General features: G+C 38.4%; 1 protein-coding gene across 7 annotated transcripts in view; it reads left to right on the plus strand.

The window, feature by feature from the left end:
• Positions 1-15,377, plus strand: part of gria3a (glutamate receptor, ionotropic, AMPA 3a) — a 100,810-nt gene that overhangs the window by 35,813 nt on the left and 49,620 nt on the right. For all 7 annotated transcript variants that reach the window (XR_003675516.1, XR_003675517.1, XM_028467133.1 and 4 more), the window contains exon 4: positions 12,907-13,094. Coding sequence is in view for 5 of the 7 variants with exons in the window: in XM_028467133.1 (XP_028322934.1) it covers positions 12,907-13,094 (188 nt within the window). In the remaining 2 variants the exon portion in view is untranslated. The remainder of the gene's footprint in view (positions 1-12,906; positions 13,095-15,377) is intronic.

A 15,377-nucleotide genomic window follows, 5' to 3' on the forward strand; every position in this document is an offset into this window, starting at 1 on the left:
TCTCCACTAGTGCTGAACGATTAATTCCATTTGCGATATTAGGCAAGGCAAGGCAAATTTATTTGTATAGCGCATTTCATACTCAAGGCAACTCAATGTGCTTTACATGATAAAACATTCAATTGTTTAAAATCAATAAGAACATTTAAAATCATCAGTAAAATCAATTAAAACCATCAGTAAAATCATCATGACATCAACAACATGACAAAAAATCTCTCTCTCAATCATACGCAGTAGAGAAAAAAAGTGCCTTTAACTTTGATTTAAAAATGTTCACATTAGATGCTGACTTCAGCTCTGCTGGCAGTTTGTTCCACTTCTTTGCAGCATAACAACTAAAAGCAGCATCACCATGTTTACTGTGAGCTCTGGGCTCTACTATCTGACCTGTGTCCATAGATCTGAGAGACCTGCTGGGTTCATACCTGACTAACACGTCACTGATGTATTCTGGACCAAACCCATTCACAGATTTATACACCAGCAGCAGAACTTTAAAGTCTATTCTGAGGCTGACTGGAAGCCAGTGTAAAGACTTTAAAACTGGAGTAATGTGCTCTGACCTCTTTGTTCTGGTTAAGACCCGAGCTGCAGCGTTCTGAACCAGCTGTAGCTGTTTGATGCTCTTTTAGGGGATTCCTGTCAGAAGACCAGTACAATAGTCCAGTCTGCTGGAGATAAAAGCATGGACCAGTTTCTCCTGATCTTTCTGAGCCATTAAACCTTTCACTCTGGAGATGTTCTTTAGGTGGTAGAAGCTGTTTTTGTGATAGATTTGATCTGACTGCTGAATGTAAGATCTGAGTCAATCAGAACACCAAGGTTTTTGACTTGGTCTTTAGCTTTTAAAGATTGAGACTCAAGATAATTGCTGACAGCAGTCCTTTTTTCCTTGTTACCAAAGACAATCACCTCCATCTTGTCATGGTTTAGTTGATGGAAGTTTTCACTCATCCAGCAGTTTAGTTTTTCTAAACAGTCATATTATCGCAATATCAAATAACACAATTTTCTAATCGCAAAGGCTGCAATTTTTTTTTTATTTATTTTTTTTTTATTCTTTTTTTCTTGTCCTGTCTTGTACTGTCCTGTTAAGTTCAGTGTGTTTAAGAAGTGCAGTCCACATGTTTACATATTTCATGAAACGTGAAGTTAGTTAAATATGTTGAAGAGGTCAAGCCACAGATTTGTTTGCTTTATTGTTGTAATCTATGATTTAAAATGTACATTTTATATTAATTTAAAGTTTGAATAAACCTGAAATTGTTTATTATGAAACAACAGATTGACTTATTGCTTGTGTTCATTGAAAAATACATGACAAGAGGCCGTTGAAAAAATAATCGCATATTATCGCACTTTCCACCACTTTTTCTTATCTAATATTGCATACGTTGACCCATTATTGTCACTTTTAACATCTTTTCACCATATTTCATTGTTATTTTTGCATATTTAAACACATTCACGATTTGTCCTGCCCAGTTTAATCTAATCGCTCCTTCTTTTTAAATAACATGACATTGAGAACCACTGGTGTACAGGGTGAGTGTGTGTCACTGACATTTGGGTAAGTCTGAGTTTTAAATAGTGGAACTGAAAATAATGTAATGTCATTCCTCTTTCCTTTGCTCTTTGACTTCAAGGTTGTTCTAATAAAACACTGAGCTTGAGCAAGGGAGGCGTTAGTATTGCTGTGCTATTTATAACCTTCTAACAATATGCTGTTTATTGTGAGTATGTATAACTCATACTTAGGTCGATGCTGAATAATAAAGTCTGTAAAATGTCCTTGATGATCATCCTCACTGGCTAATTTAAACATGTACCATCTGTTTACAAAGTCAACCAAAGCTGCTTCTCCACAAACTGTACATGTCCCTTGGTACAGCGGTGTAACGATCTAATGGTTTTTGACGGTAAGAATTCAGAATTCCACACTTGATTTAAAATTTTCCAAGTTTCTGACATTTTACGTTTATTTCCATAGAGACCAAATTAAAATAAAACTTATTATGTTCAGTGGCCTAATGTCAACCAAGTTCTATAAATGTCTAAATCCAAAATAACCAGTTTAGCTAAGTGTGAGAAGAAGAGCAAAAAAAAAAAAAAAAAAAAACCTCATGGGAATGATTCTTAAATCCCCAAATCCTTTTCTTAAGCAGCTGCTAACACGTTATTTCAGCTCATAGTGCTCGGTGTGTGTGGCGAGAGCTGACACTCACCCTCTGCTTTTTTCCTCTCCTGCCACTAATGATAAAATGTTCTCGCTGCCTGTTTGGATGTCTTCCATATGATGAACATGTACATGTTTCTGCACGTGTGACCTGATGAAGTCTAGACGAGGTCAGCAGTTAGTTATCAATCATCAGACGCCACCCTCCCCCTCTTTGTCTCTACGATGAGTGACTGCACATCTTCATCACCCCTGTGGACGTATGGGCGCCACACCCAGTTAGAACCACTCGTCTTTAAAAGGCCAGACCCAATCGGATTCTTGCCTGCTAAGCACTTCAGCGTGAAGGTCACCGACCAGGAGAGCGCTCACTGTGCTCGGACTGCACGTATGTGCTGCTTCTCACAGGCAGCAGCAGGTGGCTGAGCCCAGGAAAACTTGTTACTTTTGTATCATCTTTAAGTTTCAGATAAGAAAATAGTTATTGCTACATCGGTGGAGCTCATGACTCGTGATAAACTAACACTGCTCTTTAAAGGTCCTATATCATGCTATATTAAGACCTTCCATAATCAACTACAGCCACACATGGGTAATATTTTACATTTTGCAAAAGAAAATACTAATTTATTAAAAAATATTGCTTATTTTCTTTCAACCCAGAAGTTGAGATGCACGGTTTCTCGGAGCACCGCCTCTCCCCATGTGAGTGCCTCCCATTTAATGACGTAGTCCTAGAGCCCTGGCAGCATGGGCAACAGGCACGCCCACCAAACTTTGTAAACAGTTCCAGAGAATGTATTTCAAATATAAAGACAAAGAAGTGATTATGGCTAACATTTAGCTAGAAGTTTATTTTACTGATGGCTGTGGCCTCTCCATCAGTTTGTTTTATTGTGGGAATCGCTCTGGTTTGAAGACGTAATTTACTGGACAAGCCACTTTGGAACTGGCCAAGATTCACCAAGCAGTCTTCTGTAAAGTGACGGTCACAGAGTAACGGATGCTGGATGGTGTGTCACATGCTCCCAGAGATACATTCCAACCACTTCTGACGAGTAGACTCTTCTTTAGGAAGTTTGAACAAATTCCGAGGACTTTCGCAGTCGAACACGCATTTTCGGTTACCAGACATTATCGTTTGGTACAAAAATAAAGACGGTTTCTTTTCCCTGTTCAGACTGGATATGAAAGGACAATGACCATCCAAACAGATGTTCTTCGGCCGCTTGCATGCCTCTAGCACCAGAGAGAGTGGGCGTGTATGTTCACTGTGGAGGCGAGGCACCAGCAGCAGGCACTTCCTGGAGGAGACGGTTCAGAATTCTCTTGATGTCACTAGAATTTGAAACGCTCGTTTTTCAGAGAAGGGCAGAGAAGCAGCTCAGAGAGCAGGATTATTGAGGATTTCTCAGAGATGCAGGAAGTAATCCCAATAATACTATGGAAGTGTTTTTGATAAGGAATTAACATTGTAACAAGGTTAAAAGCTCAAGCTCATGATATAGGACCTTTAAAGTATAGCAACACTATAAGGCATGATCAACAAACACGTGATTATTTTACATTCTTAACTGTATCATGTTCAACATTCATGTGCCATGACTTGAATGTTCCTCTCCTAATATTGTAAAGTTATTTATTTTCCAGTGCATGTGTGTTTCTAAACCAGATGAGCTGATGTTTGTGCTTCCTGGTGCAGGCCTACACGCTATTAGGTAATAGTTACAAAGAGTTTTTTTTAATCACAGTGTGACACACATGTAGTTATTGTTAATATTTTCATAGGTGCATATGGATATGAGTTTGTCTTTTCAAGGATTATCATTCTATTTAAAGGGTTCCTGGAGTGCAGTGGTTCTCAAACCTTTATCAGTATTTCCTTCTTTGAACAAAGGTAAACTTTCAAAGCCCCACCTGTGCCCATTTCCCCCCAAATAATCCTGACAAATAACACATTTTCATATCTATTGAACTAACAGGGAACAAGTAACATCATATTTCATAATAAATCAAAGACTATATTAAACTAATCACCTGCATAAAAACACATTTTATTAAGTGTAATAGTCAAAATATAGGAAATATTGTTTGCAATCTGTGCCAAAAAGCTTAAGAAAACAAAAAAGGAAACTCCAGTTTCCAGTTGCATAATTCAACTTTATTTATATAACGTAAATTACAACAATAGTCACGATCATTTAATGCTCTTTCATTTTCTGCTACATTTTAAGGCCATCATTACTTTCTTTGTGTGTAAGCATTGTTTTTAGTGTTCATTAACATTAATAATAATAATAATAATAATAATAATAATAATAATGCATTGGCTCTTATATAGCACTTTGTCATAGACACTCAAAGCGCTTTACAAAATTAAGGCATTATTCTTTCACTCCACACTTAGTGGTGGTAAGCTACTATTGTAGCCACAGCTGCCCTGGGGCAGACTGACGGAAGCGAGGCTGCCATAGTGCGCCATCGGCCCCTCTGACCACCACCAACATTCACTCACACATTACATTCATACTGGGCAATGTGGGTCAAGTGTCTTGCCCAAGGACACAATGACAGATACCACTGGAGCGTCTGTCCCCCCACTGTGCACCTGGAATTCTCAGTGGTCTCCCATCCAACTACTAACCAGACCCAGACCTGCTTAGCTTCACACGTCACTCCCCACCTGTCATTTCTCCTTTTCCCACCAGGGGGGCACGCCACACATTTTGAGAATAACTGCTATAGTGGAACATAAAATGTGTTGGTTGTATTACCAAAAAACAAAAAGTAAAAAAAAAATACATTTAAAGTAGTATTTATTAGTATGTATTCAGTGGAGCATCCATGTTTGGCAGGATGTTAAATGAAGTTGTTGATTCCACTTCAGTGTTTACTTTGGCTCTCCTTTATTCAGGTTTTTGTAGTGTTTTTCTCTACATTTTCTTTAACATTGTTTCATTTGTTACTCAGGACAACACACGTGTGTTGGAGCTCATTCTAATATATGAAGCACTGGTTCTCATCTGTTGACTAGGTTGTTCTCTGACCTCTTGTCTGTTCTGTGTCTTATTTCTTCAAATAGTATTTAAGTTTGTTCAGAATGATGTATAAAATCTTTCATCTCATTTACAAATCTATTGCATCAGTGAGTGGAGCGTTTGGGGTACTCACAGTAGCCATCTTGGGTCGAACCACTGGCTCCTCATCAGGTAGTTCAGCTGCTTCCGCTCCCTGGCAGCATGTCTTGAAAAGGCATGTCCAACTCTTTTTCCAATGGCTCAGAATCTCATCTTTTCACCACTACTCCCATGGTTTTCTTGTTGACCAGGGTTTTGCCTTGTGACTCGGCCTCTTCCATGAAAATCTCACTTCTGACGCCAACTGTTACGCTTCAGTCCAAAACCCAGGGGATGAAAGGGAAAAAAACCCTTTGTATCAGAGGATGTAGGTGTTGATACAACCTTTTTTTTCAACTTACAGTCAATTCTTGTGAAACAAGCCATTTTCGGGGGAAAAAAGTAAAAGGAGTGGATTTGCTTCTGCCTTAAGCTCCTCTCTACTCAGCTCTGTGTTTAGCCTGCTGGTCAATTAGAACAACTGGTCACAGGTGGAGGCCTCACCTGCACCTCAAAATGAAATCAGCACCAAAACAAACAAATGAAACATTGAACTCATAAACAGAACTAATGAATTAGTTCTGTTTATGAGTTCACAACTAATTTCTATCAATGAGATGATCTCCCATCTATCCATCCATCCATCCATCTATCCATCTATCCATCCATCCATCTATCCATCCATCTATCCATCTATCCATCCATCTGTCTATCTATCTATCCATCCATTCATTCATCTATCCATCCATCCATCCATCCATCCATCTATCCATCCATCCATCTATCCATCTATCCATCCATCTATCCATCTATCCATCCATTCATCCATCTATCCATCTATCCATCCATCCATCTATCCATCTAGCCATCCATTCATCCATCTATCCATCCATCCATCTATCCATCTATCTAGTTTCAGCAAGATTCATTCTGAAGGTGGATGCTCAGAACCTCCTTATAACACTTCATGTTCCTTTGTTTTTTCACATCTAATGTAGCAGTAATAATTATAAGTATAATCCTTGGACATGTCTCGGTCTCTTCCGTATTCACGTACTGCGCCATGTTTTCTCAGAGAGAAGTGGTCATGTGACCAGGTACATCCCGTTCTGTGACAGAAAAAATTTATCCATAGCACTTTTACGAAACGTCTGAAAATCCTCCTCATGAAAGCGTAAAAACCTTTAGCGATATTTGAGCTTTTTTTTTTTTTTAGAAAATTGGAGGTTTCCATTATTTTTGCGCTTTTCCTCTTCACCTTCAACCAACTCAAAACAAACTAAATAAATGAGAACAAGCACAATGCGTCATGACATCGTCTTTGTCTTTCTCACTCAGCTTTTAGCTAGTGAGGCTTTAGCATTTAGAAGAGCGAGAAACTTTATTGTGGGAAACACAAAAAGGTACTTAAAGGAAATCTGTTCTCTGCATTGAATCCATCCCTGAGGCGCAGTGTGCAGTAATGCTGCAGTGCCCGGGGAGCATTGTGGGATTAAGGGCATTGCTCAAGGATCTACAGTGTGGAAGGAGATCAGTGCGTGATTTGAAACTTTGACGCTTCTTTAACCCCCTTAGGCCACCACTTCCAATTACACCCTAAACCCAATGTTTGCACCATTGCGTCTTCATTAAAGATTAGATTAAGATTAGATTAAATCGGGCTTTCGCCTTTAATTGGCCATGTAATGTTAGTACATTATTGGAATTTGTCTTCTGCACTTAACCCATCCCTGAGGAGCAGTCGGCAGCCATTTTGCGGCGCCTGGGGAGCAGTTCGGGGTTAAGGGACTTGCTCAACATCCCACAGTGACGGCCCCGGTGAGGCTTGAACCGGCAACCCTCCGATTACAAGCCCAGCGTCCTTAACCACTAGGCCACCACTCCCCTCATTAACTGTTCATTGCTGGAGTGTCGGATATAAGATCTGAGGCAAGAAAATGGACATGTTTTATTAATCAATGTGATGCCCCAATGTGCCACTGTTGTGTTTGCCTAAATAACCAAAAGTATTCCCCCCACTTTGGTCAATCGTTTGGTTTAGTATTTGACGTTAAATCTGTGCAGAAGTAAGTAGAAGTCTTATTGTGAGAGGAATGACAAGAATAGCTATTTCCTTTTGCAAACAGATGAAGCATATGAGTATAATAACGAAAACAGGTAAATAATTGAAGAAATATGGCACATAAATATTACAACTTTATGCTCAGCGGTCTCAGAGCTCTGTTGAGAAGCAGCTATTTTAAGGTTTGACACACACACACCATCACAAATAATGCATGTTGAACTGGGGAGCTCTTCTGACGTATTTATGAAGAGCGATATCTATACATTTTATATAACCTAATAGAAAATGTAAACAGGTAATGAACTGCAGCTCATGTAAGGCTGATGTTGTCATGGTTTGTTTGTGCTACAGGGAGATTTGGCATCATTTGACTGTAATACAGAGTGAAAAACACTTTCTATTGAGCTCGTGTAATGCCTGTTCTCTTTAGAGGAAATCTACATTTGTATTGTATTTATTTAAGCCCATTTTACACCAGCTTACCTGTAATAATATGAAATCGGTAGTTTAATCCACGCTCAGAGAGGGAGAGAGTAACCCAGGATGAAGCTGATTCACTTCAGTCAGAGGTGCTATAGAGCGCTGTTGTCTCTGCCTGTTAGTTATGGAGCATTTGCGACCATATATTTCCCACCACTGCTCACCATACTGTGTTTATCGCTCTTCTGATAATGGAAACATGCAAATGTTGTTTATTTCCAAGCCCTGCCATATCCTGTCTTATTTGTTGACCTGCTTTTGTTTTATTACATTTTGTTTCACTGTAGAGATGCATCACCAGACTGTGTGGCTGTTTTTTTTTAAAATTCCTATATCTATATTTCTTACAACAAATTGGATTTTGTTGCCTTGCCACCTCAGAGTGGAGAGATTTTTGTTTTCAATTCCTGCAACACTTTAGTCAGTGGTGTATGTCAGTGGTCAATGTCTGTACAAATGTCCCCTGCTTCCATTCTGCCTGGATAATGAAGAAAAAAAACAAAGAAGAATCCGGAAAAAACTGTATTATTGGGATCATTAGTAAGGCAAAGAACTGCATATTAAAAAACAGTAATAATACACACATGCAACAACAAGGAGCAAGACTACAGGCAAACTAAATGAATGTGCAAATGAACAATAAGGTCCAACGATGGCCATGAGAGTGCCAAATGCGTCTGTATAGGTGAAAATATATATATATATTAAAAAAAAACAAAAAACTTTTGTGTCAGGGTTGGGGTCAATTACATTTTCAATTATTATCCATGTACAATTACAACTCATTTACGATTACAGTGATGACATTTTTTCCTAATTACAATTAAAATTCAGATTATTTTTCCCACTAAAAGTCAATTATAATTACGTTCTCAATTACTAAGTTCACATTCAATTAATCCCAATTATTGAGGCTTTAATAAATAAGCCCATAAAACATAACCTTCCTGTTGTGTTAGCTTTCAATTAGCATAATGATAATGGGTCAGTTTGACCCATGTCTTAGTTAAATCCACTGTAAAATACACAAAAATACATTATCATCTAATTAGTTTTTCATCTATTGATTACTTTGTTAGTCTTCCTAATCAATGACAATATTGATATTAATGTTTTTGGTGTGGGCGTCAGAGCCCTTTATTCTGCCAGTATATGCCTTCATTTCAATTTATTAAAAAAAAAAAGATGAAATTATACTCAACAGAAGTGACAGGTAATGGGAAAACTTGATATGAAACACATTTTAATAATTATTAACTATGTATGTGTAAGACAGAGATAGAAGTGTAACATTTTAATGAAATTGTAAATGACAGTTGTTTGTTTTAATTTCCATGCCAATTACAATTACAAAGTCAATTATCTGAACTCAACTACAATTCAGTTATGATTATAAGAGCAACATACGTTTTCAATTACAGTTACAATTATAATTACACCATAATTGTAATTATCAATTACGCAATTACAATTATGATTGACCCCAACCCTGTTGTACATACATATGTGAACAGATTTTTTTTTTTTTCTTGATTATTATTTTTATTTTCAGAGAAGAGAAGCGATGGATGGATGGATGGATGGATGGATGGATGGATGGATGGATGGATGGATGGATGTCAGGACATTAATCTGTTTTAAAAGGCATCACAATTCAATGCGTGTGACCCATTTACTCACACGTTACCTCATTCAGTCAAACAAACTGTATGTAATGATGGTGTATCAGTGAACTTCCCCTTAACTCGCCCTCAGGCTCCAGTTTGTGCTAAAATGTGACTCAACCTCTCTATAGCTGATAGCTAATATAAACTCAAGAACAAAGTTAACGTCTTCCACATCCAGATTTTAAGTTGCCAGTGTGAACTTTGCTGTTATTGGCAGGTTTTATAATTGTCTCTCTCAGCTCTTGTGGCTGCAGCTGAAAAAGTCTAATTTTGCTGCTGAACTCTGCAAAGTGCATCAACTTTCCCTCTGAGGAATGCAGTTTTCAGTGTCACCTCTCGCAGGTCACTCTTTGGATCCCTCATCTTTGATTTCTTCACACACCACAGGGAACTCTGTGAAGGAAACTGCACTGTTATTAGACACGATGTGCTCTATGAACTGCTTCGTGAGACGTGCGTGTCATGTTTTGCAAGGTTGACTCTCTCAGTCCCTGTGCGGTGACTGAGGTAACCTGCTTTGATAAAGGCAGCGTTGGTTTATTACTTCAGCCAAGGAGCCAAAAAGTTCTACTGTGTTTATTTAATTGTTTTTCTGTTAGCAGAATTACATCAAACGTGCGTGACAGATTTTGGCAAAATTTTAACCAAAGATAGACCTTACGCCATGGAAGATTCCATTTTATTTTGGAGGGGATTCAGCTTAAAAAAATTAAAAAATCCCTATTTTTCATCATTGTCGAAATTTCAAAAATTGGTATCCTGGTTTATAATTGACAGATCTTTATGAATTTGATTCATTTATATTGTGTTGGTTTCTTACCAAAGAAATGTATCGAAGTGCACACTTCTTTGTGATTTTTCTCAAAAATTAGGTTGCTTATACATTTGAACAAGGCCTGGGCAATATATGAAGATTCAAGATTGAGTTTTCTATTTTGGTGATATAGAACAGTGATTCTCAACTGGTGGGTCGGGACCCAAAAGTGGGTCACGCTCAGCTGGTCAAAAATAAATTAATTCTTAACATCTCTCATGTCGGACTTGTCTTTTACTTTGAAATAACATTTTCTTTTGACAGGCATGCTGTGAAATGCATGTTGTACAGAAAAATACAGTCAAACAGTGTTCTCTACATTTTTTCCATATTTCTGTTATATATATATATATATATACATACAGTATAAATATGTATTTTATAGCTTATTTTGTATTAATTAAGCTATAAACAGCATTAAAAGCACAGTTCCATGGATTGCTGATTGAGTCCTAACCCAGAATCTCCCCAAAACATGCCACACTACAGAACTCACTCACACATGCTGTCCCTTACAGAAGAAAAAGCCAAAAGTGGCACACTCATCTTTTTAAGTGGGAAAACTTGCACAATTGGTGGCTGACTAAATACTTTTTTGCCCCACTGTATATCATACATCGCCATTTTGAGAAAAAATATTGAGATATGAGTTATGGTCCATATCGCCCAGCCCTAGTGGCGACCCTGCAGGTTTTGATGGTCATCTAGCTGCAGGGCTAAAGCTGACTACTGTAGCTTTTTAGGGTCACTTTCTGTACCTTCAGCGAGAGGCTGAAAGCACGCTGCAGATTGCTTCACCATTGCTCACCGTCCGCGCTTTGCTAACACTCACACAAAAGACGAGTGGGGAGAGGGCGCTTATCCTTTACTGCACAGTATTAGCCCTGAGAGTCACCTCATTTGTGAATAACACATTGCACACTACTGCACTGACAAGCTGGTTTGATTGCAGCTGCTGCAGAATATTGAACAATGAGAGGAGTAACAGTGGTGAGATCGACTCCCAGTACCTCTGTGGTCTACCAGTGGATGTAGATAATGATATACTATAAGCATTCCTCATCTACAGGGATACAGAATATCTGCTCACATGTACTTCCAGCTTCCATAGTCATATCTGATGGACTCATTGTTCATGAGTTTTTTTTTTCTTTCCCTGTGCAAATGGCTACAAAATAACCATTGAAAATGTTACAACTCCCAGAGTGAAGACCATGTATACAGTTAATCATTTGCGTTAGTTTCCGACTCTGATCCCGGACGACAGTGTAAGACTGTCAAACAATAGTAACAAAAAGAGGCAGAGATGGGATGTCAGTTTCTTTTGTTGCCATGAACACAATCATCTTTATTCAACACATTTTCTCCCAATCACCTAACTTGCATTACTATGCTGTATCACCGATGTCCATTTGACATAAATGTAGAAAAACATTTCTCACATCTATAAAAACACAATTTGACTTCAACTTTTAATCCACAACAATATCACAATAAATGTCTTGTAGTGTTACCTTTAAGGCAATTTTACTCTTTAACAATTTGACACTTTCTTGCTTTTGAGAAACGTTTTCCTATTAAAACCCTGCTGGTTAATGTCAATAAACATTAGAGAAAACAATATAACTTAAATACATTCAACAACCATGTGTGTGCGCGCGTCTGCACGCCTGTGCATCTGTGTAGATGTGTGACAATGAACTGTAAAGAGAAATATATTAAAGCTAGGGTAGGCAAAATTCTCCAGATACACTTTTTAAGTTTTTGGTTGAAATTGTCTTTCTGTTCTGACAGAAATTAAGATCTTATGTGCTCTGAAAAAGGAACGAAGAAAATCCATCAACTGTAGCAGTTGTAAACCTGTAATAACTTCGAACTATGGGAAAAAAAAACAAATCGTTTTTTTTAACCAATCACGTCTCCCTGCTCGTTCTCGATCCCTCAAATGCACGAGCTCACACTGAAAGCGCGTCACCGCTGTCAGAGTTAAAACAGAGTTTTTGGTCATGTTTTTTAACAAATATAATGGTAAAGTTTATTGTTTACTTACTGCTGAATGAGACATGAGACAACAAAGTTTCTACACAATACAAGCGATGAGCTGAGCTCCTCTTCTGCAGCAGCTGTGCGCATGCATGTGAGTGAGACGGAGCACAGACGGGAGGGGGTTTAAGGTGGAGTCATCAGGGAGGCTACATTTACAATCATGCTAGCTTTTGAAAATCGCCTACCCTACCTTTAAGCTTATATAACATAAAGTGCATCTTTCAGGACCTGAGAACAGTAATGCACAGGATAAACAGATATTTAACTAAACTCCATACATAAAGTACATGGGCCAGATTGGACAATGTTACACAGGGAAAACAAATTAATACATAAAATAAATAAAAAAACATATATACTGTATATATATATAATACCCTACATGTGAAATACACTGAAGTGGGCGTCACACAAAACAGCAACAACAGTTTTTCTTTTCCACCTAAACTTTGTGTTATAATTCCTGCTGGTGTGCACGGCTCTGAGATGTGAGGAGAAGATAGTTGCCTGATGTAGCTGTTCCCTCTCTGCTCTCCCAGGGTTCGCAATCCTCCAGGCCATAATGGAGTCTGCTGTGGCCAATAATTGGCAGGTGACAGCTCGCTCAGTGGGAAACATTGTGGACCCCACAGAGTACAGACGCATCATTGAGGAGATGGACCGCCGGCAGGAGAAACGCTTTCTCATCGACTGCGAGGTGGACAGGATCAACTCCATACTGGAGCAGGTATACACACAAACACAAACACAAGCTGTGTTTCCAATACCCTTGGAAATGCACAAAATGGAAATAGTGCAATAAAAACTGGTATTGGAAACACCTGAATTAAAAAAAAACAAAAAAAACTCAAATATTGCTAAAAGTTTTTACTCTTCCATGAGGAGGAATTTCAGACGTTTTGATATTTAAATGTATCGCAAAAGTACGGTGGCCGTAAAAGCTCACAACACAACACAGAATGACGAACGCCACAACGCAACACAAATACAATCTCCACAACACAACACGAACGCTAACAACACAACACGAACACAGTCCGATAAAAATCCACGAAGAAGAGTGACGATAGCGTTGGTGTCAGTGTCCGATCCTTTCACGGTCCTGATCCTTTCCGTCACTCTTCTTCGTAGATTTTTGCCGGACTGCGTTCGTTTTGTGTTGTGAGCTTTCGTTTTGTATTGGTGTGCGCTTTCATTTGCGTTGCGTTGTGGTGTTTGTCATTCTGTGTTGTGTTGTGAGCTCTCAGAGGGTTTTTTGTTGTGTTGGAGAGTTCTTCATTTTGCGTTGCGTTGTGAGCTTTTACGGCCACCGTACAAAAGCGCTATTGAAAGGCTTTTTCCGCAAATACGTGTCACAGAACGTGACGTACCTAGTCACACGACCACTTCCGAGAAAACATGGCGCGGTACGTGTGGACAGAAGAGGAGACCAAAACATTTCTTAGAATTACACTTTAAACTGATTACTGCCACATTAGACGTGAAACAACAAAGGAAGATGAAGTGTTATAAGGAGGTTCTGACCGATCTTTCTGCAGCGAAATCTCGCGGGTCGAGATTTCACGGGACTTACGGGTCCTGCCCAAAACAATCTTTAATGGAAACATGTTCAAAGCGCAGTTATACGTTTTCGACATTTAGAGAGATTGCTTTTATTTTGCAAAAATCTGTTATGGAAACACAGCTAGAGAGAAATGAATCACTCACACTTGATCTTTCCATTTTATTCTTTATTTTTGATATAGGTTTCGCTCTTTCACCTCTGCGTGTTTGCTTGGGGAATTATGGTTAACCCTTTGGCGCCGCGCAAACCTCTGAAAGCAACTGTCACTGAGAAATAATGAAGCTCAGGCCACTCGTGCTGTTTTTGTGTGCATGTTGTTTGAGGTCACCCAGGCCTGATTCTTGTGGAGGAATTAAACAGACTCTCTATCCGTGTTTCCTTGGTGATGATCAGCTACAGTTTTCACACACAAGCCTTGATCTAGATTCAATGTTTGCTAACACGTGCTGCTCACATGAGGCTGCCCCCGAGAGAAGATTTTAGCATCAAAAATGCATTAAAAGAAGGTTAGCAGGGAATTTACTCACTTACTCAGGAGATCATTTGTCTTCATTTGGAGGATTAGAGCTTATCTGGTCCATGTGAGCTCATTATGACTGCTGAATTCATTTCATGGGGCACGTTGTTCAATGACTTTCTCAAGTTGATTATATGAGTACTGTATGCTTTATTATTCCAAATTAATGATGCTGAAAGCAATCCGATACTGTTAGGGCTATGCTTTTTAAATAAATAAATAATGGATCAAATCAATATCAATTCATTCATTATTTATAGAAAATTAGATTTTGAAGATACAAAGATCAATTCAAACAATAATAAAAGGCAATACTGAGCTGTTTACAGATTATATTCATACGACTAAAAACTACCAAACCTTGCGTTGCTAAACTAATGCCATTCACCTCCCACAGGTAATGCTATGAAAAATAAAACCTGTGTCATGTTTGATGGCACATTTATCTTCAACACTGTGATATTAAAATGTGGGACCGCCTATTCCTTTCACAGACAATCTTTTCAAGGTCACATTTGGACAGCTTGGTTTATACAGATCCACACGTACTAAGAAGATGTTAAAGCAAAACCACTTTTAATCTGCAAAGAAGGACTAAAAAGACCTTTTTTTTCCAAAATAGCCTCAGAGTTTATTGTTTGAGGTCATCTTTTCCTGGATTTTATGAAACACTGAGTTTTCGTATCTGCCTGTTTGATGCCACGCTTTGTTTTTGTCTTTGTCATCCAACACCCCATCATCCATCCCTGACAGCAACAATTACCAACATATTCATTTCCCTTGTTACACCTGTGAATATTATCCTTCTATTCTATTGTGGTTTTAAATTTGATTTGTACGAAGTGGTGTAAATTGAGTGCATTAATACACTTGCCTGCTGGGTTGGGGTCAATTACATTTTTCATTTACAATTACTTACTGTATTTTCC

The sequence above is a fragment of the Gouania willdenowi genome, chromosome 14 (assembly GCF_900634775.1).
Source record: "Gouania willdenowi chromosome 14, fGouWil2.1, whole genome shotgun sequence".
Taxonomy (NCBI): Eukaryota; Metazoa; Chordata; class Actinopteri; order Blenniiformes; family Gobiesocidae; genus Gouania; species Gouania willdenowi.